Below are 27,196 nucleotides of genomic sequence, written 5' to 3'. Positions count from 1 at the left end.
TTTGAAACTGGGGTTTTATCATGTTCGCTAACCTTTTAAGAATCTGGGACACTTTTGTGGGGAGATCTCAGAAGGCAGCTCTACATCTGCTCAATTAACATTTTCATAGAATTGTAGCAATGGAGAAAGTCTTACCTGGTTTAGGTTCCTGCCTTCAGTCTCAAAAAGATAATTGTAATGTAGCATGCAAACTAATGAAGTAATTGTTTTAAGAAATTTACAACAATCTTGAGTTGTAGAATAAAAAATCTCCATCCCTCTCTATACGGGATGTTCCAAAAACCTTGGTGCAATTTTAAGCGGCTTTGGTCATTAATAAGATATTTAAGCTTTAAATTGCAATGACTTTTGGACACCCTGTGTAATCCAGACCTGTGATATTATTGGTATAAGGAATTCCTGGTGTGGAAATGCCTTCCACTGATGTAGTAATTAATAATAAAAACAATAATTTAATGAATATTGACATTTGTACAACACTCTTTACTTTCTCATGGCACTTTCACATTCACCCTCATCCTCGAAATAACCCTGGGAGACGTTCTCCGAGTTAATTTATTATTTCACAGAAAAGAAAACGAAGCATTGAGAGATCAAATGTCCAGACAGCGGGGCCATCTGGGCTTAGTTCAGCAATTAGTTTAGTGCCTCCCGAACAATAATAAATGTTGCTGAATGCGTGGCAGTGACTTGGGTACATCCCTACAAAGTCCTAGTTGCAGAACTTAGCTAGATCTGAGATCTGACATAGCAAAATTGGCATTGATTAATCTATTGTTTTTGAGTCTGAAGTTGAGGAATAGTGGAAGATCGGTGAGGGAATAGACCTATACTCTTTTTTCCTGGGTCGCTTCAACTCATAACCACGTGAGTCACTAAGTCATCTGTTTCCGTGGTAACCAGACGCTAACTGCCTTCCCAAGTTGTTCTTTCTGTTTTTACATTTGGGGAATTGGAAGGCTTCTCGTTATTTCCTCACATCTTTCTATCACTTTTCTTTCTAACTGTTCTCCTAAGAGAGGGACATTTTTCCCTTCAGATGAAACGGGTCCGCCTCAACTCACCTGAAGTTTCTGATTCCCACTGCTCACTCAGGTCCCGTCAGGGACATATAGCACATAACATACTCCGAATAGGAACACATCACCAAAGGCGTCTCTCTTCCAGCCGAATGGAGGGTGAACGAGGAAAATCTTTGATTCTGCCAACTTTTTTTTTTGAAGAAGGAATTTTTTATTTCCCTTTCAACAAAATACACCAAATTAAAAAAAAATTACACAAAGATCAAAATTTGAATCTAATAAGAAACATTGTCCACACCTCTACAAAATGCCAACTTTTTTTGTTTTCCTTCTGTTATTTTTCCTCGCCTTATTCCGTTCTCCTACCTAGATCTTCAGAGTTTTGCTCAGTCTCCAAACACAATTGGTCCACTTGGCTCGGCCTAGTGGGCGGGGCTTAATTCTTTCTCATTCTTTATTGGTCAATCAGCACGTCAAAGACCGAGATAAGGCATGGGTTTTCCCCACAGGTCCGAGACTCTACGTTTCAGTGTTCTAGACCTGAGGAGGCGTAAGGGGAAACTAAGAGTCCCAGCGTCCCCTGCGTCCCCCCAATCACTTCCGGCGTGGGACCCTGGGTGTGGGTTACGGGCGTTGAGGCGTCTATGTGTTGAGCTCTCCTCCAGCCTAGGAGCCGCAGGCTTGTGCCTCTTCCTCTGGCCGGGACGGAGTCGTAATTCCCGAAGGCAAGGTTGGGGGCCTGCCCCGTAGCTGTGCCAAGCCTGGAAGGGAGCGACGGGTCATGTGGGCGTTAAGTGACCGGCGGGCCGATTTCCTTGTTGTTTCCTGAGTCCACGGCTCTGGGGCCTTTTCGTCACGGGCTGCGGGAGCTGAGGAAGGACCGTTGTCGTTGGACGTGGCCCCGGCCCGACAAAGGCCTCGAGGCTCATGAGTCCCCAGCGCAGGTACCACCTGGGGGCGGGGGCACCTGCCAGCCTGTGCCCGGATCGGTCCCACGGGGCTGAATGCTGAGCCCGCTCGGCGTAAGGCAGGAATGACGTGGAGCTGTCTTCGACACTCAGTGCTGGAAGGGATCTTGGGGATCTGTGGAGTGGGCAGCGCTGTACTTTGACCCGAGCTCAAACTCTGTCTCTTACACCTCCTAGCTATCAAATTGAACAGGTTAAGTTTTTTTCTTCCAGCCTACCTTATAACCAGGCATTGTAAAGATAGCATGGTGCAGTGGAACAAGATGAATGACCAGAGGCTTTCAGATCCAGGCCTTGTTACTTCTTATTGTTCAGTTTAATTGTTCATTCGTGTTTGACTCTGTTTAACCCCATGGGTCATAGCTATCCATTTATGGGATTTTCTTGCCTAGGATACTACTAGAATGGATTGCCATTTCCTTCTCCAGTGGTTCCTTTGGTCAGACATTCAGAGACTATGTAACTAGCATGTGGTCATACAGCTAGGAAGTATCTGAGGCTAGATTTGAACTTAGGTCTTCCTGTCTCCAGACCCAGTGCTCTAACTACTGATCAATAGCTAACTCAAAACTTTCATTATGGTGAGCCTGGCTTTGTTGTTGTTCAGTTGTGTTTGGCTCTTCATGATTTCATTTGGAATTTTTTTAGCAAAAATACTGGAATGGTTTGGCATTTCCTTCTGAAGCACATTTTATAGGTAAGGAAACTTGGGCAAACAGAGCCAAGTAACTTGCCCAGGGACACAACAACTAGCAGATATCTGGGGCTGAATCTGAACTCCAGGTCCGGTGTTCTATCAACTGTACCACCTAGCTACCCTGTTTGCTATTAATTCTGTGATCTTGGAGAAACTTCCTTGGAAAAAGTCATCTCTTGATCTCAGCTTCCTCTTCTGTAAAATAAAAGGGTTGAACTAAATGTTCACTGAAGTCTCTTAACACTCTAGATCAATGATCCTAATATCAATTGAATATATTTTATTTCCTGCCTATCATAGTTCCATGGTCTCAGTGGATCTATTTGCAAATGACTAATGCTTATAAAGTGCTTTTGGTATATAAAGACCCTCCACTCCAGGTCTATATTTTTGTCTCCCTGGTTAATTCCATCTGAACATTCCATAGACACCTCAAATGGAACATAGCCCAAATTGAACTCATTATATCTTTATTTCTTCTTATATAGCCTGAAAACCTCATTATCCCTCTACCTCTTCTTTTACATCCAATTAGGTGACATTTCTTGTGTAGTCTACCTCCACAATATCTAAACTTGTCTCTCCTCTCTTCTTATATTGCTACCACTCTAGTTCACATCTTTATTACTTTTGCCTGGCCTCCTATAATAGCTTATTTAACTTTACTCTCCCCTTTCCTTTCCTCCCCTTTACTTTCTTCTCCCTCTAGACCAGATAGAACTCATAGCTGCAAAAGTAATCTTCCTAATACATATATCTGGCTGGCAGTAAGTGATCAGAAATCATTAATAATTCCTCAATGCCTTCAGGATAAGCTGTCAGTAATACATCAGGCACCTATGATTTTGTCATTATGTGAACTAGGACAAAATAAACATCCCTTGACATTTAAGGCCTTTTGCTATCTGTAAGCAGCATACCTTTCTTGTCTTATTTTATTCACTTCCCATTTATTGATTCTGAAATATAGCCAATCTGTTCCCCTGTCTACATATTTTCCACCTCTTATATATTTATTTGAACTTGTCATATTTCCCCATTCTTGGAAGGTTGTGTTCTGTCCTTCCACATTTCTAAATTTTTAAATTCTTCCTCAAAGCCTAAGAGAAGGTGCTGTCTCTGACATTAATTTTTTTTTAAACCCTTACCTTATGTCTCAGAATGGATATTAATTCTTGGTTCCAAAGCAGAAGAGCTGAGCTATAAGGGCTAGGCAGTTAAAGTTAGGTGACTTTCCCAGGGTCATATAGCTAAGGCCAGATTTGGACCCAGGACTTCTCATCTCCAGGGCATGTTCTCTTATCTACTAAACCATCTAGAGGGCCCTCCTACATTAAGTTTTGATTGACTCTTCCCACTGCCCAAGTAACAGTAAAATCATAGATTTAGAATTAGAAGGGACATTAGAGATTTTCTGGTTCAACCCTCAAAGTGTATGAGGAGGAAACCAAGACCTGTAGAGGTTAAGTGACTTACCTAAAACTTACCTAAAATAGTAAACTGTTAGATTAGGATTTGAACCAAAGTTCTGGAATGCCAAATCCAGCCCTTTTTTTCACAACATCAGGTGTCCTTAATTGATTTTTCACTCTTCAGATTTTTCATAGCATTTTTCCTATACCTACCTGTCTTTTGGCCCTTCAGGATAGGGATTATCATTTTCCATTTTTGTATCTCCATCATCTAAAACAGTAGTTTTTGGACATAGTAGATTCTTATTAAGTATTTGTTGAGTTGAATATCTAGCCAGCATCTGTTAGGCTAGCAGAGTAAAAGGTGTTTCCTTTTAGTAAATAGGAACTGTGGGGTAATGTTTTAAAGTCACTTCATTTTCGTGCATCACAGTCCTTTGTGAAGTGAATGGGTTGAACTAAATCATCTCTACCTTCTCTTTATCTCAAAAGTTTTATGATTCTGTGATTCTGGCAAGGGAATAAATTTTGCTTTGTAGCCTAATTGAAGGAGCTCTTTACTTCATGAACTGGAATGGTTATATGAGTTTTTGTCTGTGCTAAAGATAGCCAAATCCATTGACCCCCAAAATACATCTTACCTAAGCTTCATAGAATCACAAAGTTATATTCTAGTTTAAAAAGTTTGGAAGTTAGCCTGTACAAACCTTGGCACACTTCATATAAAGTTGATAAAGCTTACTTTTGGAATTCCATTTGGGAATATAAGTCCTGGATAACTAGCTATTCAAGAATAGTACTTTAGAGAACAGTTGACCAACCACAAAATTGGTCAAAGTTTCCAGCTATGTAGGAAGACTTTGTTATATCAAAGTCTGCCTGTTTTAAAAAGTAAATCCTTGTCATTCTGCTATACAGATTCCCAGAGAGGGACTAGTAATTTGCAAGGGTATATTATTTGATAATTTAATACATTTTTGTTTCCTAATATTTTTGGACACTAAATATAGTGTAAGGTGGCATAGTTCATTTGCTTCAAACACTACGTAAATTTATTTGGGGGCACATGTGTTAGAGATTGTGAGAGACATTCACTGATGTGGTTCAACATGTGAATACCTTGTGAAATGTGATGGGGAAATAATCTTTCTCTAACTTTTTGAAAACATTTCTCCCAAGGATACAGATCTCCTTTTGATGAGCTAACTAATTGAATTTCTGTCTTTTGAAATTGAAGCAAAAACAGATATAACACAAAATTAAAAGAATTATAGTTATAGCAGCTTCAAGTGTCCTTTCAAAATTGTAGAATCCAAATTTCTTCTATTGGCATGGTATAATATCCTATTAAGATTATAAGAGTAGTCCAGAATGGATTGGTTGGGAAATCCTTTCTCAAAGATTATATTGTCTATGCTGACTAAACATTACCTAGTTGCTGAGTATTTAAAAAGAGAATTGATGGGAAAATGAAATTCTATATGTAGACATTTTTTTACAGCCAAATTTCTTTAATTTATTGGCTCAGTATGCTGTGACAGCCATATGAAAGAAGGTGGATGAAAGGATAATCAAATAACAGGATTTATATATAAAACAGTATTATATATAAAAATTTATGTTAATATATGTAAAATATACTTAAAAAGTGAACTTTATATATTTTCTTTCACTATAGAGATGTCTGAGCTTAGTGATGAAGCCAGTGAATCTGAGCTGCTGAATCGTAGTTTATCCATATGGCACGGACCAGGGCATCTAGTCTGTCGAGAAGAGTTGGATGTTCCCCTGGATATTCATACAGCTTCTTCAATTGGGCAGTATGAAGTGGTGAAGGAATGCATTCAACGGTAAGAGGTTACACTGGGAAATATTGATTCTCTTAGGTTTTCTCTTTTCACTCACTGTTTCTTTTTACTTTGCAAATTGTAGTTGTGTAGTAATTGCATTGAATGAATAAATATTCACTTGCCTATGGACTGTGAACTTTAGATTACTCCACCCTACTAGTCTAACAAAAAACGGGAATGTCTACACCCATACTTAAGGATTAAGTATTTAGTAGGATGGCCTATGACAGACATGTGCTACCAAATGACAAATCAGAAACAGCTGACAGACCCCTGGGTTGTCCTAAGTCAAGCTTAAGCTACTATTGGTACAGGTGAGATGCAGGAAAGTGATGTAAAACCGTCTATATATTTCGTGTCACTTCCTCTCTCCGACCTCTTGGACAGCGGAGAGGTGGCTGGCGGCAGCATGCTGGGCATCTTGGCATATTGGCATGCCTGCAGCTATTGACCGGTTTGGCGGTGAGTTTTCTTTGATACTATACTGGGAGAAGCTGAGTAGCTAGTTCAGATTCAGGCATCTTAGCTGAGTTCTCTTGGAGTTTAGGCTGATACTTTCTCCTTTACCTTCCAAACACTATCCTCTTAGAGAAAGCTTCTAATCTTCCCCCTGGTTCAAGCCAGGCGGGAGAAATCCTACACCTTTTCCCTCTCCCTTCTCCTTAATTTCTTTCCTCTATATTAATTATATTAATATGATTATATTAATCACTATAAAGTTCTAGCTGACTTGGGTATTTTATTTGGGATATTCCCTGGTGACCAAAAATTAAATTTAGATCAGGTTATGACCCTAAATTATCCTTAAAACAGTAAATTATTTTTGCCAGATAAATAAGAAATAAGGTGGGTTTAATTCTTAGTGATTGAGAGTGGGGGGGGGGAACTAATGAAAAAAAAAACCTTTGTATTGATAGATATGTGTTTTATTTTCAAGATTGGTTAATTCTGTGGTTTCTATTTAAGACTTACAATTTTTTAACCATCTACCTTACTTGATTATTTAGTCCAGTCTTCTCATTTGATTGCTCATAAAATGAAGCCAAAGTGAAATGATTGGCTCATGGTGAACAGAAGAACTAGACCAATCAGAGTCCTCTGGCTCCAAATGCAGAGCTCTCTTAACTACAAAACTCTGCTTTTTAATATGTATGAAATTTTTTTCATGTAATTTAATTTCTTCTCTTTTTGCTCCAAAATTCCAGCCACAACTAGATAGGTAATTTTTCTGGTTTCTGAGGAACCAAAGTAAAACCTTAAAAAAATAGAATTGAAAAAATATTAGCCAACTATTCAAGTAAATGTATAATCTTCCAAAGTTTTTTTAAAATAGTTATTACTTCTTTATGAGGGCTTACTTTATGTATATATAGCTTGCTTATCTGGCATGACTTGGGTTTGAACTTATTAGCATTGTAGCCATAGGCATGTCACATTCCCTTTCTGAGCCTTAGTTCTTATCTATAAAATGATACTAATAGTTCTTGTACCACCAGCCTCACAAGGATGTTATGCTAAAAGTAGCTTGTAGGCTTTAAAACACCATAGCTATGTGAGTTTTTAGGATCATAATTATGATCTGAAACTTAGGCTGACCTTTTTGTTCAGAAATATCTCCTTTATTTTCCATGTTCCTGCCATTAGTGATTGATTCATTCCAGTTCTGAAGATCTTCATGCTAGTCATTTTCCTCTTAAAATTATTTCCAATTTGTCCTATCTTGTTTATCCATAGTTGTTTGCATATTGTCTTCTCCATTAGACTATGATTTAATGTTTGGTCTTTAAGGGTAGCCTATTACAATATAAATACCCTTAGGAAGGTTAACATAATTAACTTGGGCCACTTTTGATAGTTATAGTTTCCAGTAAACATTTTTTTTTAAACCCTTACCTTCCGTCTTGGAGTCAATACTGGGTATTGGCTCCAAGGCAGAAGAGTGGTAAGGGCTAGGCAATGGGGGTCAAGTGACTTGCCCAGGGTCACACAGCTGGGAAATGTCTGAGGCCAGATTTGAACCTAGGACCTCCCGTCTCTAGGCCTGGCTCTCAATCCACTGAGCCACCCAGCTGCCCGCCCACCCCCAGTAAACATTTTTTAAGGGTTTCCAGGCACTGTGGTAAGTCCTGGAAATACAATTAATAAAAAGATATGCAACCCATGCCCTCAAGTAGCTTAAAAGCTGAAGCGGGAGACAACATACAAAGCAAAGTAGGAAAGAAGAAGGAAAGACACCAAAGGGTACCCAGTATCCAGAATGGAGATCAACCAGAGCAGCAGATACAAAGTGAAGGGAAATGAGAGTTGATTTTCTGCCTTCTATAAAGGAAGGCATTGGGAGCAGTTTGGCACTTCACCCTCAGGCCCTCCGATCAGAGGAGAGAAGAGGCTGAGGAAGGTGAAGTCAATCAAGGCTCGAGTTAGCAACATGGTGATGAATTAAGAAGCATGGGGAGTTGAAACTAGGCAGAGCAACAGATGCAAAGTGAAGGAGCTAAGAGCAAAGACCTGCCAAAATAGCAGGAAAGACTAACCAGCAAGCTATTGCAATAGTCCAGGTGTGAGGTGATTTTTGAGGGCTTGGACCAGGATAGTTGCAGTGTCAGCGGAGAGAAGGGGGCATTATAGGAGAGGTGTTATGAAGGTAACATTGGCAAGTCTTGGCAACAAATTGGCTGTAGCAAACGAGAGAGTGTTTGGTTGAGGGTAACACCTAAAGTTGTGAGCCTGAGGAAATGGTGCTCTGGGCAATAATATAGAAGTTCATAAGGAGTAAGGGTTTTAGGGGGAAAGAAACATTTCTTTGGCTGCCAACCCAAGGAAATATTCAATGATAGTATAAAAAAATTTTTTTTAATGTTTTTTTAAAAATTATAATTATTTTCAGTATCATAGTTCCCTCCATATCTTTTCTTTCCTGTCTTCTCATTGGTGTTTTTTTGGTTAAGTGGTAAAGAGACCTATTTTCACTGATACTACTTAAGATTCCTTTGTTTTCTTAGGAGAGAGTTGGACTTAAATAAGAAGAACTGTGGTGGCTGGACCCCTCTTATGTATGCTTCCTACATTGGCCATGACACCATTGTTCACCTGCTGCTGGAGGCAGGAGTCAAGGTCAATGTTCCAACCCCTGAAGGCCAAACACCCTTGATGTTAGCATCTAGTTGTGGAAACGAGAGCATTGCCTACTTTCTTCTCCAGGTGAGATAAGATGTGCATTCATACTCCTTAACAGGGTCTAGTGGGACTCCAGCCTTTAGCACACAACAACAACAACCATTCAGGGGATTGTTTCTTATATTTATTTTTTAATTACTTCATTATGAAGCAACAGTTACTGCAATAATAATCATTACTAATTTTTTCGAAGCAAGGTGCAGAGTTAGAAATGAAAGACATTCATGGCTGGACTGCCCTCTTTCATTGCACCAGTGCTGGACACCAGCAGATGGTCAAGTTTCTTTTGGACAATGGAGCTAATGCCAATTTAAGGTAAAGTAAGATCAACAGTGAGTTCTTTATTTGTCTTTAAAAATTTCAGGTGACAATTAGAATTTCTTCTGTTCCTTCCAACCATAAAGAAAAAAAACTGGTAACTCTGTCCTTGTCAATAAAATTAAAATAGATGTTCCAGGGCACCTAGTTGGCTCAGTGGATAGTAATGCCTGGTGACAGGAGGTTCTAGGTTCAAATTTGGTTTTAGACACTTCTTACTTATTACCCTGAACAAGTCTCTTAACCCCAATTGCCTAGCCTTTACCACTCTTCTGCCTTGGAACTGATACTTTGTATCAATTCTAAGATAGAAGGTAAGAGTTAAAAAAAAATAGATACTCCATAAAGAGTAGCATTCAGGTGTATAAGTATTGCATCTAGAAAGGGGCATAAAATGGGAATGTCAAGGGATACAAAAGAAACATCCAGCATAGTTTCTGCCTCAACTTACAAAGCAAATTGGATGTAATCAGATACTAAAATATATTGTTCAGACAATCCATAGTTTACTATAGAGGATACTATATAGATGGTCAAAAATAGGCAAGAGAACTGTCACCTGGAATTATCAGGGAGGGCCTCATGGATATAAGTTGATGGGTCTCTAAGGTTGGGTAGAATTCATGAGAGGGAAGAGGAAATGCATTTCAGGGGAGGGTGTTGTGAAGAAACACAGCTCCCTCTATACAGTAGAGATGCAGTGAATATTTTTTTGAGCATAAAAGAGGTATCCTGAAGATTTTTTTAGCAGTTTATCTGGCATCTGTGGGCTATATGGACTGGAAGGTGAGAAATTGCTGTCAGGAAAAACAATCTTTTTTAAACAAAACAGAAACTCAAGGATAGAACCAAATGCATCAATGATGCTGATTTAAATATCTTTTCCACTTAATTTTAATGAAAGAGAAAGTGAAAAGATAATCTATTTTGTGAAACACATTTTATTGGTGTAAAACAAAAGACACCAATGAATCCATTTCATTCATGTACTGTAGCTTGTTTAGCCTTTCCTCAATCTGTGGGTATCTACTTTGCTTCCAAATACTTGCTATTAGAATTTTTTTTTCTATAAATATTTTGGTGTATATAAGACTTTTCATCATTGACCTCCTTGATGTATACCAAGCAATGGAACCTCTTGGTCTTAGTCGCTTTTGGGGGAATAATCTGTCCTTATTATAGCCCCCATCTTCCAGTGGTAAGGTCTTTCTAGAGCAGCCATTTTGAGGATGGGCCCAGGCTAACCAGCCTTCATTTCACTCCTGGTTCTGCTTCTGGCTCTCAGACTTCACCACCATGTCCCTTCTTCCCTTAAACCTCTCATCTTTTTAGTCAACACCCTTCCTAGCAGAGTGTAAGCTCCCTGAAGAAAGAAAAGGACTGTCTTTCTTTTTGTCCTTAGCACAGTTCCTATGTAAGTACTTAATAAATGCTTGTTTACTGAATTCAGAGCTCCACCTAGAGTTTATAATTGCTTCAAAATTGCTTTGATTTTCATTTCTCTTATGATTTGGTGAATTCACCCTCCTCATTACATTTTCACTTATTCTTTCTTCCTTTAGTGGAATTCTCTCCATCTTCATCTTTGCTTCCTGGCTTCCCTAGTTTCTTTCAAGCCCCAGAAAAAAATTCTGTCTCTACATGAAGAAGCCATTTCCACTCCCCCTTAATGCTAGTGCCTTCCCTCTATTAATTATCTCGATATCCAGGATAGAGCTTGTTTATATGTAGTCATTTGTATGTTCCTTTTCCCTTTAGACTGTGATCTCTTTGAGAGCAGAACTGTCTTTTTGTCTTTCATCATATCCCAAGCACTTAGGGGAGGGGAAAGAGAACAAGCATTTTTTTAATATTAAATTTATTTAATTTTAAGTATTTTTCCATGGTTGGTTACATGATTCATATTCTCTGTCTCCTCTTTTCTCCCCCCAGCTGACAAGCAATTTCACTGAGTTATACATGTATTATCACTCAGTAGCTATTTCCATATTATTCATTTTTGTATTAGAGTAGTCTTTTAAAACATAACCCCAAATCCTATACCCATATAAACAAAATCATGTTTTTCTTCTGTGAGAAGCATTATAAAGTATTTACAATGTGACAGGCACTATGCTAAGTTTTTCATAAATATTATTTGATCCTTACAACAACCCTATGAGGTAAATGCTATTATTATTCCCTTCTTACAGTTGAGAAAACTGAGGCAGTCAGAGGTTAAGTGACTTGTCCAGGGTCATATTAACTAATATGTAAATGAGATCAGATTTATATTCAGATCTTCCTGACTCTAGACCTAGTGCTCTATCCATTGTACTATCTAGTTGTCTTTGAAGCTTAGCACAATGCCTGGCTTTTGCTAGGTGTTTAATAAATGCTTGTTGATTTGATGTCTTTAATATGGTTGCTAACAGTTTGTAATTTTCTTTTAATGTCTATCCATGGGGCAGCTAGGTATCTCAATGGTTAGGGAACCAGGCTTGGGAATGGTAGGTCCTGGGTTTAGATGTGGCCTCAGACATGTCCCAGTTTTTTGACCCTGGGCAAATCACTTAACCCTGGTTGCCTATCCCTTACCATTCTTCTACCTTGGAACTGATACTTAGTAGTATTGATTAATCTCTGCTGGCCACTTAACCTATTGGTGATTGGCTTGTGGTATCTTTTAGTTGCCCACATATTTTTTATATCAAACCTTTATTAGAGCTATTTTATTCTGAATATTTTTTCCAAATTTTTGTCCTCTTTGCATTAATTTTGTTTGTATAGATGCTTTGATTTAAAATGATCAAAAGTATTCGTTTTAACTTATTGTAATCACCTCTATCCATTGTTTGGTTAAGAATTTACCCTCTCTAACTCATGGCTATGAAAGATACCTAATCTGAGTTTCTTCTTCTTTTTTTTTTTTGCTTAGCTGTGATCTCTAAAGTTTGGGACACATAACCATTTTGAAATAGAGTGTAAAATGTTGATCTAAGTTTAATTTCTATCAAATTTCTTTTCAGTTTACCTAGTAACTCTTATCAAATAGGAAGGTTTTTTCCCCCCTAGGATTCCTGTTTTAGAATTTAGCATCCACTTCCACCTTAGAATCAATACTGTATATTAGTTCAAAGGCAGAAGAGCAGTAAGGGCTAGGCAATGGGGGTTAAGTTTAATTATTTATGGTTCTTTTGTATTTAGTCTGTTCTATTTAGCTATTTTTTCAAGCAGTATCAAATAGTTTTGAAGATTATTGCTTTATAACATAGTTTGAAGTCCATAATACAATGAGATCATCTTTGAAATTACTAGGATGGAAAGCTGTATTAAAATCTCCTTTTAGAAAGGGAATCTGATAGAAATAAAAGCAATGGATTTAATACTTGTAAAAAAAGAGTACTTTTTTTGTATTGGATAAAATGTAGAAGTGTTACTAAGTAACTAAGTGTTAATTTGTCTTTTAAATCAACAAACACTTATAAGTGCTGAAGTGCCTTTCATGCTAAGAGAGTTAAAAAAAGATAAGATCTAGTGCTCTGCCTACAGAGTGAATAGTCTAAATGAGACAGACATCTGTAATACATGAATATTGTAAATTTATAAGACAGTACCCTAAGAGTTCATTGGAGGATAAGAGATCACTTGTTTTTTTACAACCCTCACCTTCCACCTTAGAATCAATACTCTATATTAGTTCAAAGGCAGAAGAGCAGTAAGGGCTAGGCGATGGGGGTTAAGTGATTTGCACAGGGTCACACAGCCAGGAAGTATCTGAGGTGAGATTTGAATAGAAGACCTTTAGTCTATAGGCTACTATGATTATAGAAACCACTCCCTAAGTTTGTCCTACCCCACACCCCATTTTTTGTGTATGTAGTGGGATATAGGAGCACAGAGTATAAAAGGTGTGAGGCGGAGCGCTCTCTCTCCTCTCTCTCTCTCTCTCTCTCTCTCCCTCTCTCTCTCTCTCTCTCTCTCTCTCTCTCTCTCTCTCTCTCTCTCTCTCTCTCTCTGTACTGGAGGGCTTTTGCAGGCTAAGAGGCTTAGCGGACTTGGGATTTCAGCTTAGGTATTTTTCTAGATAGGTGAGATTTTTTTCTCCCCTTCATTTCCCCTTTTCATATATCTCCATTTTTATTAGAATTACAATGTTAAGGGTTTGTACCCCAAAGAGATAATAAGGAAAAAGACTTGTGCAAGAATATTCATAGCTGCGCTCTTTGTGGTAGCCAAAAATTGGAAAATGAGGGGATGCCCTTCGATTGGGGAATGGCTGAACAAACTGTGGTATATGTTGGTGATGGAATACTATTGTGCTCAAAGGAATAATACAGTGGAGGAGTTCCATGGAGACTGGAACAACCTCCAGGAAGTGATGCAGAGTGAGAGGAGCAGAACCAGGAGAACATTGTACACAGAGACTGATATACTGTGGTACAAGAGAATGTAATGGACTTCTCCAGTAATGGCTTTACAATGTCCCTGAACAACCTGCAGCGATCTACGAGAAAAAAAACAAAAAAACTATCCTCAAGCAGAGGACAAACTGAGGGAGTAAAAACACCGAGGAAAAGCAAATGCTTGACTACAGGGGTGGAGGGGATAAGACGCTAAATGAGCGCCCTAATGCAAATACCAACAACAAGGAAATGGGTTCAGAGCAAGGACACGGATACCCAGACGAATCGCGCATCGGCTAGGGAAGGGGGGGGGGGGTTGGGGAGGAGGAAAAGAAAATGATCTGTTTCCAATGAACAATGTATGAAAATGACCAAATAAAATAATGTTAGGAAAAAAAAATAATTACAATGTTAAGGGCTACTAACGGACTCCTGACTTGAGAGTAAATTTTATAATGGTGACCATAATATTTTATTAATATTACATTTAATAATTTTATTTTCATTTAGTACACCACTGAGCCACCTAACTGCCCTTGGAGATCACTTTTGATTTGGGGGTTTGAGAATGGAGGAAGGTGAATGTTTTTTGTAGAATGAAAATAGAAAACTTCATTCTTTATGGTGACCTTTGACTTTAGCTTCTATCTTGCAGGGAGCCAACTTATGGATTTACTCCTTTGATGGAAGCAGCTGCTTCTGGCCATGAAATAATTGTCCAGTATCTTCTAAACCATGTAAGCATGCCTATTTAACCACAACTAGGAAGGAATATTGGCATGTAGGAGTTAAATATAATAGACTTCCTTTCCTGGATTAAAACCAAAAAGACTTCTCTGTCTGCTACGACAATAGTTGTATAATAGCATATCTCAAAAATATGAGGATTAATTGTTGCTTGTCTGCTTTGCAGATTACTTATGTGACCCATGATCCATTGGTGAATAGTTAGGTACCAGGACTAATTTCCTTTCTTTTCCAGCTCTGGTATTTTTGCCACTTAGCTGCCCATCATGTTCCCTGCATCAGTCTGCGTGTGCAATTGAATCCATATATATGAGAAATAGTAAATTGTATAAGAAAGTATCTGGAGACTTGTCATTTTGGATTATATATGCTCTGCATTTCTTCCATTAGTGCTATTCATCAAGAGTTGACAGTAGTCAGCAGGGGCTTAGTGTGTGTTTAAAAGAGTTCCCATGAACTCTTTTTGCCTTCTAGCTATTCTGCTGCCCAAACAATGTTTCTAAGTTAACCAGACAGCATGATGGCTGAGTATTATAAAATCTTACTCTGAGGGACAGTTTTATCTTTTCGTCAGCAACCTCCCCACTAACTAGTCAGTATACAATAGAGAATGCATCCATATCCAGAATATGGTCAGATGAAGAGTGGGGAGCCCCCCTCCCCCAACCCAGGGAATAAACTCAAACCATATAGCTCAACAAGATAAACCAGTAGGGAGAGCAGAAATGGGCTTGATCCCAGTATGACAGCCACATTCTTTCAAATAGAGTTCCAGTAGAGTTCCCTTCTGCCAGTCTGAATCAAGGCAATGGCTACTCTCATGTTAGATTTTCCTATCTCAAAAAACTGGTCTGGATGCAATCAAGTGTATTATCTATTAATTTTAATTAGTGCCTCTTTGAATTATTGGAATGGTAGTGGTAAAATGGATATAGCACTGAATATAAGTCTAGAAGTTCTGGGTTCACATCCTTCTTCAAGTATTCACTAACTAATCCTGAGCAAGTCACATAACCTTGACTCAATTTTATTGACTGTAAAATGGAAATAATAAAAGCATATATATCTTGCAGAGTTGTTGTAAGGATCAGGCCAACCAAAGAGGATGGCCCCTTAAGAGTCTTAGTCTTTAGACTTAGACTTAGACGGCACTAGAACCATCCTTTTGTTTAGACTTAGTGACATTAGAGGCTCCTAAAAAATAGTCTTTTGCAACTTAAAACTGAGAAATTTTTCTTGTCACCACATTACCCCACCATGAAACCAGAGTTATTTTCTGTAACTAACTACACAGGTACCGTAATACTGAAATTAACCTCCTGTTGATGGGTCAAAATACTAAGTTAAAAATTCTGTATTCTAATTTTAACAAATAAGAATCTTTAGTGACCTTTAAAAATTATCTCTTCGAGGGATTCAAGAGGTCAGATGAATTATAGCAAAGATTGATTTCATTATAATATTGTGTTTCTCTTTTATTCCCATGCTTATCCCAGTAGCTTGATTTGTGACTTCAGAGAAGTTGCTTCTTTACCACTCTGAGCCTTGATTTCTTCGTCTATAAAATGAAGGTTTGGACTTAGGGATGTTAGAGAATCTTGTGCTAAAAGTCTGCAATTCTATGATGTGTTATGTAGAGACAAGTAACAATGAATATGAAATAGTTCAGCACATGTAAGATGATATAGTTTAAATTTTATAGCATTTTCTATCTTTAATTTTATTTTTTAATTAATAAGCATCTATATTCTTTCTACCCTATCCCCAATTTAAAAGAAAACTGAAACCCTTGTAACAAATATATAGTCAAATAAAACTAATTCCCACATTTTTCCATGTCTGAAAATGTCTCATTAGGAAGATAACTATCACAATTCTTTCTGTCTTTGATCCAGTTGTATTTCTCCCCACTTTGTCTAGCACAGTGCTAGTGTATATTGAATGTGCCTAAGAAGTGGTATTAAATACATGAATGGATTTCTTTAATTCGTTAAGTATGGGTGAGTGAGAGGAAATTTCCATTGCTAAACAAATGTTCTTCCTCATGGCTCTCTTAATTTTAAACTCATTCAATAATGGATATGCTGTAAATCGGGAAAATTTGGAGATAGCCTCATAGAACAAAGTATGGGTTGGATTGTATGAAATGTACTTTTCCTTTTCTCCTCTTCCTTAGACCTACCACCTGACTTTGTGCCTCAGGTCTTGACTCGTATTCTTGACTCTTTAACTCTTTTGTTCAATAGGGAGTGAAAGTAGATGTAGGAGATCACACTGGTGCCACAGCTCGAGCTTTAGCCATGAAATATGGACATATGAAGATAGTGGGATTGATAGATATTCATACTGCCTCTCTGCCCAAGACTCTTTACAGGAATCCAGGTAAATGACCATGTGTATCTAGAATTGTGTTGATGTTAAAAGCTAATTGAAAGTTGGAGAAATATCTACTCTTCCACCAATCACCATTACCCATATAAAGTATGTTTATATTCACATATGGCATCGTGCTAGGCCCTTTACAAGTTAGAATCCAAGGTTAATGAATCAGTGAATGAATAAAAAAACCATTTATCAGGTGTTTACTTTATACCAAGTACTGTACAAAAAGTGCCAAGGATACAAATAGAAAAAGCTAGATGGTCCCTACCATCAAGGAGCTCACACTATAATTGGGGAATACAATCCAAATTTAGCTGCAAGGCCCAGAATTCCTAAGGGTGCGGTGGTTGGGTGGATATTCTAAAGGTTGTGTTAGTTTACTTAAGTAGTTAAGATGACAGCACTGGATAAGAGTCAGGGTAGATGATAGACCCAGAGGATTTTAGGAGACAACAAGGCAGATGGATAAAGTTGTCGACTTCCATTACATTCAAACTCTGTGAGCAGTCAAACAGCTCAAACAAGGAAGAGGGCATTCTGGCAGATTCTGTGAAGGTCCAGGCCAAGGAAGTGGGAAAGAAAAAGGATATGGAGTTCCTGGTAGTGGTAGCTCATCCAGCCGTCCCAGATAGAAATATCTGATATTCTGGAAAATTCACATTTATTTCAGACTTTAAAATGAAACTACTAAATATTTGAGTATAAAAAAAATTCAGTTTTCCCTATCTTATTTGATTAATTTCCTATTTCTTGCTTCATATTAGAACTAATATCATTGAATATTGAAATTCTAAAAAGCACTGGCCTAAGCACAGATGTCCTTTTACTAAAAATTGCTGTCCTGGCCACTGACTGTGGGAGATTTGATTGTATTCAGAATGATGCTCTGGATAAGGAGTCAGAGGCTCTGAGTTCCAACCCCAACTTTTCCACTGATTCCCTTGGTGGCTGTATGCAAGTCATTTATTTATATATTTAATAAGTTTATTTAATTAATTTAAGGTATTTTTCCATGGTTACATGATTCATGTTCTTTCCCTCTCCTCTTCCCACTCCCTTCCCATAGCCAATGAACAGTTCCACTGGGTTTTGCATGTGTCATTGATCCAGACCTATTTCCATATTATTATATTTGCAATAGGGTGATCGTTTAGAGTCTACATCCCCAATCATATCTCCATCAAACCATGTGATCAAGATTTGAACCTAGGACCTCCCATCTCTAAGCCTGACTCTCAATCCACTGAGCCACCCAGCTGCCCTCAACACCACATCCTTGCCAGAAAGCCAAAGTGGCCAGAGCAGGCATACCCACTGAATTTATCCCCTATCTACAAGAAGTATGTAATGACAGGAAGTCAGTGGGTTCCCAGGAAATGTAATTGTTTTTTTTTTAAGGTAACAGATTTTCAATTATACATTCCCCCGATGAACATTGGAATACTCATCTCCCCAATTAATTATTTAATATAATCAACTTTTAAATTATAATAATTTGGGGATAAAAGGGAAAAGAACAAACCAATGATTGCTAGGCGCATTGACAAAAAGCCAGTTAGGGGGCAGTCTCCTTTGGCATAAAAATATACATACAAAAACAAATGCATTCAACCCCATACAGTTCAAATCACCACATCCCAAATTTCACTCTGGATCTTCTGGTGCAATGTGTTGTCTGTGCAGGCTCTCAAAAGAATTTAAACTTTGCATTTTAGAATAATAATTGTAAAGATTAAAATTTTGGGGAGACTGGGGAGACTGAGGCATCTGAGGCAGGTAGAAATTAGTTTCTCTCTGCAAGGAGTATTATATTTTTTTAGAGGTTTATTGAAGATTAAGGATTAAAGAAAATACAGGATAAGAGATACGTGTCCAGGCCATAGAGAGGCCTAGATACAACCTCACCTACATTATGAAAAAAAGCCACTCCTGCCCCAAATTGGAAGTCCAAGAGCTAAGCCCCTCAAAAGCCTTTGAATCAGCTTAAATACGTTCTCAATCTCAGCCCAGGTGAGATTACAAGGCATTCTGGGGAAGTAGAGCAAAGGCTTGTGGGGATTGTAGTCCTGTATTCGAGTCTATTTTTTACATAATACAGTAAAGAGCTAGCTAGCATGATGCTGAACAAATTCCTCTCAATTTTTGTGTTTGATACACAGGTAAATATGAAGATCTTAGCTCATCAGATGAATCCTGTTCAGTCCCACAACGACAGAGACCTACAAGAAAGATGAAGGGCCTGAGTATCCATGAGGGTCCTCAGGCTTTGGCAAAGATCACAGCTATAGGAATTGGAGGCAAGATGCACCAGCCTTGCTGTGGTGAGCCCGGACTAAGAGTTCTCTCTTTTTTTTGCAGTCTGTGATAATTTATTTCATGCATCTGTCTTGTTGAGAAGTGTTTATGCTTTCTGGCTGCTACAGTGTGGGCCATCAGCTATTAGCCTGAAGTCAAACTTTAGATGGTTTTCAGTTCTGCTCAATGACTAAGTTGCTCACAGTTATAAAACATTATGTATTGCTTAGATCTTGAGAATTGATTCCTTCCTTCTACATGATTTCCTGTCACTAGTTAAAAAATTCAAAATGTTTTCTCTGAAAATAATAGCAGTAATTTTATATCTCATCTTGTGGAAGTCACCTAAGGTGGCCAGCTAATCAAGGAAAGACATTACATCTAAAGACCTCTTTCTCCAGTTTTGTGTTTTGTCTTACGAAATGTCCTGAGGCATTTTTGCTGCTATGATAATTTATGTTTCAAATGTTGTTGTGGTTTCATCTCTGTTCTTAGGATAGTAGTTTAATTTATAATCTGAAAGCTTTGAGGTGTCACATGATTCCTCTGAAAATTGCTGAAGTTCTGTAGTTATGTTTTAGATATCCACTTAGATACATATATTGCCAACAACTGAATTTTAAGAACCTCAGATGGTTACTTTATTTTATTTTTTGAAATTTTTATTTAATTAGTCAATTTAGAACATTATTCCTTGGTTACAAGAATCATATTTTTCCCTCCCCTCCCCCACCCCTTCCTGTAGCTGATGCGCAATTCCACTGGGTATTACATGTGTCCTTGATCAGAACCTATTTCCATGTTGTTGGTGTTTGCATTAGGATGTTCATTTAGAGTCTACATTCCCAGCCATATCCCCTCGACCCATGTAATCAAGCAGTTGTTTTTCTTCTGTGTTTCTACTCCCATAGGTTATTCCTCTGAATGTGGGTAGCATTCTTTCTCGTAGATCCCTCTAAGTTGTTCAGGATCACTGCATTGCCACTAATGGAGAAGTCCATTACATTCAATTGTACCACAGTGTTTCAGTCTCTGTGTACAATGTTCTCCTGGTTCTGCTCCTCTCACTCTGCATCACTTCCTGGAGGTTGTTCCAGTCTCCATGGAATTCCTCCACTTTATTATTCCTTTGAGCACAATAGTATTCCATCACCAACAGATACCACAATTTGTTCAGCCATTCCCCAATTGAAGGGCATCCCCTCATTTTCCAATTTTTTGCCACCACAAAGAGTGCAGCTATGAATATTCTTGTACATGTCTTTTTCCTTATTATCTCTTTGGGGTGCAAACCCAGCAGTGCTATGGCTGGATCAAAGGGCCAACAGTCTTTTAGCACCCTTTGGGCATAGTTCCAAATTGCCCTCCAGAATGGTTGGATCAATTCACAACTCCACCATCAGAATGGTTACTTTAAATAGAATTTTGAGGAGCTTGGGCAGAAAGAAAGTAGCAGGGATTGTTTGCTGGCCTTAAGGTATCAGAATAAATTGGTTTAATGCTTTTTCCCTTTTGGTCCGTACTTGCCAAAATATTTGAACTTTAATTTTCAAAAGAATCAAGAACTGGTCAGTCAAGAATCATTTATTAAGGGCTTAATATGTACCAGGCACTGACTAATAGAGATAGAGTGAAATAGTCCCTTTGCTCAGGGAATTCACAGTCTAGTAATCTTAAGTATTTAAATACAAGAAATGGTTCAGCTTCAGGAGCTTGGCTGTTTGGCAGAACTGCTTTCTGCTCAGGCCTTTTCTCAGCTTTACTGAGGAGTAGGCACAAAGTAAGATTTATGTTTGCATTCTTTTTTTAATCAATTAACTTGTTTTTTAAAAGGCTGCTGCCTTGTAATTTTTTTAACATTATTTTATTTGGTCATTTTCAAACATTATTCATTAGAAACAAGGATCATTTTCTTTTTCTCCCCACCCCACCCCCACCCCTACCAATGTCGATGCGTGATTCCTCTGGGTATCATGTGTCCTCAGTCCGAACTCTTTTCCATGTTGTTGGTATTTTCATTAAGATGTTCATTTAGAGTCTCTCCTCAATCATATCCCCTCCACCCCTGTAGTCAAGCTGTTGCCTTTCCTCAGTGTTTTTACTCTCCCCATTTGTCCTCTGCTTGAGGGTAGTGTTTTTATTTTCTCCTTGATCCCAGTGGATTGTTCAGGGACATTGCGTTGACACTAATGGAGAAGTCCATTACGTTCGATTGTACCATAGTTTATCAGTCTCTGTGTACAATGTTTTTCTGGTTCTGCTCCTTTCACTCTGCATCACTTCCTGGAGGTTGTTCCAGTCTCCATGGAATTCCTCCACTTTATTATTCCTTTTAGCTCAATAGTATTCCATCACCAACAGATACCACAATTTGTTCAGCCATTCCCCAATTGAAGGGCATCCCCTCATTTTCCAATTTTTTGCCACCACAAAGAGTGCAGCTATGAATATTCTTGTACAAGTCTTTTTCCTTATTATCTCTTTGGGGTACAAACCCAGCAGTGCTATAGCTTGTCTTGTAATTTTTCAATTTAGCCAGTTAAAATTTTAAGTATTACCCAAAAGACATATGGTTGTTTGCATGGTTGACTGAACCTCTAAATGTCCATGACTAGAGGAGGTATAGTACAAATGCTAAAATTAGGAAGTCTTAGCTGAACCAATGTGAATCATGTATGTCAGAAGAAAGTACGCCCACCTAAAAAGAAAAATGTGTCTGTCTCTTTTTGGTATATGATCTTGGGCAAGTCACATAACCTTTTGGTGTCTCGTGCAGCTCTCTCAGACTGAATTGTAGAGAGGTGCTAGTAGAAAGGGGTTTCCTCATCAGGAATTTCATATATCAATGAAATCTCAGATTTATTTCCAAAAAAATTATGTATACACATACTCATATTTGGGAACATATGGGCTCAGGGATGTTGCCAACCATTTCCTACTTGGAAGAACACTGTATTTTCTAGTATTGATAATGGCTTCTAGAAGGCTCCTTCAGTTTCTTTGAAAAATGTAACACTGTGCCTTGTGTTTATATGTTTCTCTTACTTTATGCACAGAACAAGTACCTCCACAGGGCTATGTTACCTTTAACAACAATGATGGGAGTAGTATTGAAGGGGAGGACCTCCGATATCGAGATGTCACTTCTCCAATCAATGAGCAGGATGTGGAAAGCAGTAGCAGCAGAGGTATGGCACTGTTTGGTTTTTGACAGTTATGGAATATTAAATTTCATCCAGTAGATATAACTATATTATTCTATTCTATTCTGTACTATATTATTCCATTATTCTACTATTTTATATATTATGCATAATATACATTATATATTATTCTCCTGAGATTACTCCTTCCAGGCTTGCAGTTCCTTGCCTATGGGATTTAGCCTTCCATGTAAGATATTTAATTTGGCATCCAACAAGAATAATTAACCATTTTTAACACCAGCCATAAGCTAGAACAGTATAGATGTTTGTCTTTGATGAACTAAGTCCCATGAAAAGTCCTAATACATGGAAATTATAAGGACAAAAGAGAAAATGAAATACTATTTTTAAGTGAGGAGAAAATAAAGAAATCTTTCACTTGGGTTGGTTCACATATCAGTAAACATTAGGCTTAGAATTATGTGAATGGATGGACAAGAGATCTTTTGGTCCAGGCTTCTTCTTTCATGGAAGGTTATATCAAATTATGCTGGGCAGGTATCCTATTTCACTGCACTCAACTATTACAGAATTCCTTGTCTATCTCTAACTAGTCTTTCTAGTTTGAGTTCTGTAGCAATACAAGAACTGCTGCTATCAATATTTTTGTACATATGAGTTCTTTTTCCTCTTTTTCTTATCTCCTTGCAATACAGACCTAGTAGTAGTAACACCGAGTCAAAGGATATGCATAGTTTGTAATTGTTGGGCATAGTTCCAAATTGCTTTCCAGAATGGTTAGATCAGTTCACAGTGTGTCTCTTTTCCCACAGCCTCTTTAACATTTGTCATTTTCCTCTTTTGTCATCTTTATCAGTCTTGTTAGTATGAGGTTAAATCTCAGAATTGACTTATTTTCATTTCTCCAATTATTAATGATTGGCTCTTTTATATTCTTGTAAATTTGAGGTCCCATATTTTGAAATTGCTATGCATTAGTTGTACTTGCACTGAAGAGGATTTGGAATACAACAGTTAGATTTGGAATATAGCAGTTAAATTTGCTAGGGGATTGGCTGGCTATGGTTCTATTTTTCAGAGACTTCAGAAGAAGCCTGTTCAATTATCCTTTTTATTCATTGTCCTCTATTCTTTTCTAGAGGAAAATGCATTCTGTACCAATTTGGTAACCATCCGGAGCAGCAGTAGTAGCAGTGAGGGGTTAGCCAAAGCCCTTGGTAGTGAGGCTTCTTTGGAGAGCAATGAGGTAAGAATTTTGATTCATTTCCTCTGCTTAACCTTTTTCTAACATTGTATGGGAAATTCAAATATTTCAAGTGAGTCAGCTAATAAGTATTCACAAAAATTAAGTAAGTATTTTATATCCAGCACTATATTAAATGTTGTGGAGGAGATGAGAAGTGGAAGATAAGGAATCAGACAATAGTTGAGTATTAAATTGCATGGCATAGGTGGTATCTTTTGACATAATTCAGGGACGGGAGATACTGTGAATGGTTGGAGGAAAGTCTTCATAGAGAAAGAGAGACTTGAATTGGGTCTTGAAGAATGGATAAGATTTGGATGGGTAGAGTAGAGGGGGAGGATATTTCAGGCAAAGGCAACAATATAAGCAAAGTATGAAGGTGAAAATTAGCATGAGCTACTTTTAGTTCATTAAGAGATATTAGCCTAGATGTTGTAAAATTAGAGTATAATCATACACAGACCTATTGTTATCTCTGGAATATTAAATATCTTTGCTGTTTAATATAATGAGTTTTATTAAATTTAACATCATCTTGAATTTGAGTTATTTAGATCATTCTTCCTTAACTTGGTTTGGTTCCATATGTAGGAAACCATTGAGTTTTCCTTATTATGCTAGTTTATATTCACTTCTAATCCTGAGGTAGAATATAGGCATGTATACCTCTTTATATTTGTTAGTTCAAGAGTTGTAGGCCTTATTCACCTACAGCAGACAAAGTATATTAACAGCCAGTATTTTATACACAAGAACTTAATCATCTGAAACCTGGATTTGGATTCTCTTCGTAGCACTATTAAATTTGGGCAAAGAATGAAATGTTTGTTTCAGTTCCCCTCTCAGTAAAAATGGAGATTAGTAATCATATTAGCAAACTTGCATTGGTGCCAGAACTAACTTAATGGCAATATGGAATTCCTTTATTCAGTAATCATTTATTAAATGCTACTATGTATTATAATAAAGAGCTTAAAGTCCTTTTTAGACCAGTTTTTTCTTTTATTTTTATAGGTAAATTCATCATCTGTGATTTGAGCATCAGCAATAGAATTTTCTGTTCCTGGCAGAGGCTTTCTTACCTTTGAGCCTTTCCCTGCTCCTTCTAAACACAAATCTTTTACCTTACAGGACTCAGATCACACACACAAAAGCTCTGTTAGAAAACAGGCCAAAAGTTACACAAAGGCTAAGAATCGTTATAGCAACAATGAGAGCCAGTGGCCTCCTAGCAGTGGAACCTCTGGGATACCCACCCCTCCAAGCTCCATCTTCAAACCAGAGAGACCTACTTATTCAGGACCTCAGGTAAGAGAAGAAGCAAGCAAACTCTAGTTTCCGTTCTTAATTGGGAAACTGGGCTTCCTTGGTCTTGTTTTATTTGAACAGAAAGTCAGTTTTGAGGACTAAATCTGTTGTCATCTTTTCTTAATGCTTTTAAAATACCTCTTTATTTATAAAATTAAATGTCAATTGGTGCCCCTATTCAGATGCAGACTTAATCTTCTTTAATAATAGATTAATCAAGAAGCAGAGCATTCTTTTTCTTTTTTTTTACTTTAGTTCCTGGCTTTTCCATAGAAGCACTTTCTTATCCCTTGGGCTACATAGCCTTCCATTAGCAGAGAGATGACAGGAAAATACAGAATAAGAGAGAGAAGCTGATTTGTGTGTTATGTTTAAAGAATTCATTGAGGATCCCTTAGTCTTTTGAGTTTTAACCTGGCTGTTGTTTACACCTCTGCCATTAATGATAAGAAAGAAGCCTAATGCTACAGCTGTAGTAATTTGCTAGATTTGGTTACTTTGTGATAACTTGTGATAATCCTTGCCAAAAATATCTTCCATTGGTTTTTTGTTTATGACCTTAATTTGGGGCACATAAACATTTGGGTTGAGTTAGTGAGAAAGATTCATCAGAGAGGGTTAAATTCACTGGTACCTTTGTCTCACTTTAGAAATGGTCTGGACTTTGAAAGTTAATTTTTGTCCATAGGATATCAGGAATCTAATCATGTATATTGGATATTATTTAAAACCTAGACTTCAATCTATTGTGAGTTTTCTGGGCTATTTTTAGCTTCATCTCAAGGATTATTTTAGACCACCTAAGAGGCATGGATATGCATAGGAATTTTTCCTTTTTCTTTTCTTTTTTAAAACAAACTCTTACCTTCTTTCTTTTTTTTTTTAAACCCTTACCTTCCATCTTGGAGTCAATACTGTGTATTGGCTCCAAGGCAGAAGAGTGGTAAGGGCTAGGCAATGGGGGTCAAGTGACTTGCCCAGGGTCACACAGCTGGGAAGTGTCTGAGGTCAGATCTGAACCTAGGACCTCCCATCTCTAGGCCTGGCTCTCAATTCACTGAGCTACCCAGCTGCCCTACTTACCTTCTTTCTTAGAATCAATGTTATGTATTGGTTGTAAGGCAGAAGAGCAGTAAGGCCTAGGCAGTGGAGGTTAAGTGACTTGCCCAGGCTACACAACTATGAAGTATCCGAGATCAGATTTGAACCCAGGGCTCCTGTCTCCAGGCCTAGCTCTCCATCCACTGAGCCACCTAGCTGCCCTCTTTACATAGATATTTTAGGGCTCTAAGTTCAAGGACAGAATTAATTCATTTGACATTGTGGCCAATTGATATAAGAACTTAGCCTGATTAGTTTTTATTCTTATCTATATGTACCCAACAAGCAACATTTAACTTCATGACAATTCCAGTTTAACTTTAGATACCTTCATGTGTATAAAGAGGCCAGTGTCAGAATTCATCGTTCCCTCTGAAAAACCAAGTTTGTGCAGAGGAAAAGAAATAAAATTTCTAAAGTTCAAGTCATTAAATGTGGGGAAATTAGGTATTTGGAGCCAAGGTAGGGTGGGAATATTTGGGGAAAAGAAAAAGAAATAAATGGGCAAAATATTTTCAGGAGCATGCTGTTAGACCTGGTGTACTTATGGGAAACCTCTTCTAGAAACACTTCTATTATATTCTTGAGACAAATTCTATGTAGGGGCACAAACCTGGAGCACTAGCCATTTTTAAAATTGATCTTAGATCCCAGTATATTTCACCTCCTAGAATTTACTTGCTACTTGGAAACCCAGAACCTTCCAACAGTCCTTCAGCACAGAGGCACACCTTTAGAGATGTCTAATTTTCCAGATCATATTTTTGATTTTGGAATTCTTATAGGCCTAGGTAACTGCATTCTTTTCCCCACATCCCAGAACTCCTAAATTAGAGATGCTTGAAGGTCCCAGAAATTTGCTCATTTGCATATGCTCAGTAGGCTCTCTGTTCATATCCAAGTTAGTTTCTGACCCACATTGATCTTTGGACTTCCTCCACTCATAGGAAAGGGTAAGTGACTTCAGGAATATATATATATATATATATATATATATATATATATATATATATTCTGTGAGGAAAATAACTTTGGCCTGTGGCCTAACCTGATTATGCAGTTACTGACTTTTCATGTAGCCACTTTTCTTTAGGGATGATATCTCTTCTTCCTCTTCATTT

The 27,196-nt window shown here is 37.8% G+C and overlaps 2 protein-coding genes across 7 annotated transcripts in view; one reads left to right on the top strand and one right to left on the bottom strand.

Annotated features, from left to right (window-relative positions):
* The window catches only part of DNAAF8 (dynein axonemal assembly factor 8), a 49,877-nt gene extending 48,323 nt beyond the window's left edge, over positions 1 to 1,554 (bottom strand). Inside the window, exons 1-2 of one of the 3 annotated variants that reach the window (XM_007498741.3) lie at positions 1,321 to 1,551; positions 1,065 to 1,241 (exon numbers count right to left, since the gene is read on the bottom strand). The gene's annotated coding sequence lies outside the window, so the exon portion shown is untranslated. Of the gene's footprint in view, positions 1 to 1,064 lie in introns of all 3 variants that reach the window. The other 2 variants (XM_056806107.1, XM_007498743.3) reach the window with 2 other exon arrangements.
* A 273-nt stretch (positions 1,555 to 1,827) lies between these two features.
* Positions 1,828 to 27,196, top strand: part of ANKS3 (ankyrin repeat and sterile alpha motif domain containing 3) — a 44,225-nt gene continuing 18,856 nt past the window's right edge. For 2 of the 4 annotated variants that reach the window (XM_007498737.3, XM_007498738.3), the window contains exons 1-10: positions 1,828 to 1,966; positions 5,778 to 5,949; positions 8,952 to 9,150; positions 9,320 to 9,441; positions 14,485 to 14,566; positions 16,823 to 16,958; positions 19,118 to 19,279; positions 22,310 to 22,441; positions 23,560 to 23,666; positions 24,798 to 24,974. In XM_007498737.3, coding sequence (XP_007498799.1) covers positions 5,780 to 5,949; positions 8,952 to 9,150; positions 9,320 to 9,441; positions 14,485 to 14,566; positions 16,823 to 16,958; positions 19,118 to 19,279; positions 22,310 to 22,441; positions 23,560 to 23,666; positions 24,798 to 24,974 — 1,287 coding nt within the window. In that variant the 5' untranslated portion in view covers positions 1,828 to 1,966; positions 5,778 to 5,779. Of the gene's footprint in view, positions 2,184 to 5,777; positions 5,950 to 8,951; positions 9,151 to 9,319; positions 9,442 to 14,484; positions 14,567 to 16,822; positions 16,959 to 19,117; positions 19,280 to 22,309; positions 22,442 to 23,559; positions 23,667 to 24,797; positions 24,975 to 27,196 lie in introns of those variants that run through there. The other 2 variants (XM_001377424.4, XM_007498740.2) reach the window with 2 other exon arrangements.

The sequence above is a fragment of the Monodelphis domestica genome, chromosome 7 (assembly GCF_027887165.1).
Source record: "Monodelphis domestica isolate mMonDom1 chromosome 7, mMonDom1.pri, whole genome shotgun sequence".
Taxonomy (NCBI): Eukaryota; Metazoa; Chordata; class Mammalia; order Didelphimorphia; family Didelphidae; genus Monodelphis; species Monodelphis domestica.
The sequence above is the reverse complement of the archived record's forward strand: the minus strand, read 5'-3'. Positions and strand labels throughout refer to the sequence as shown.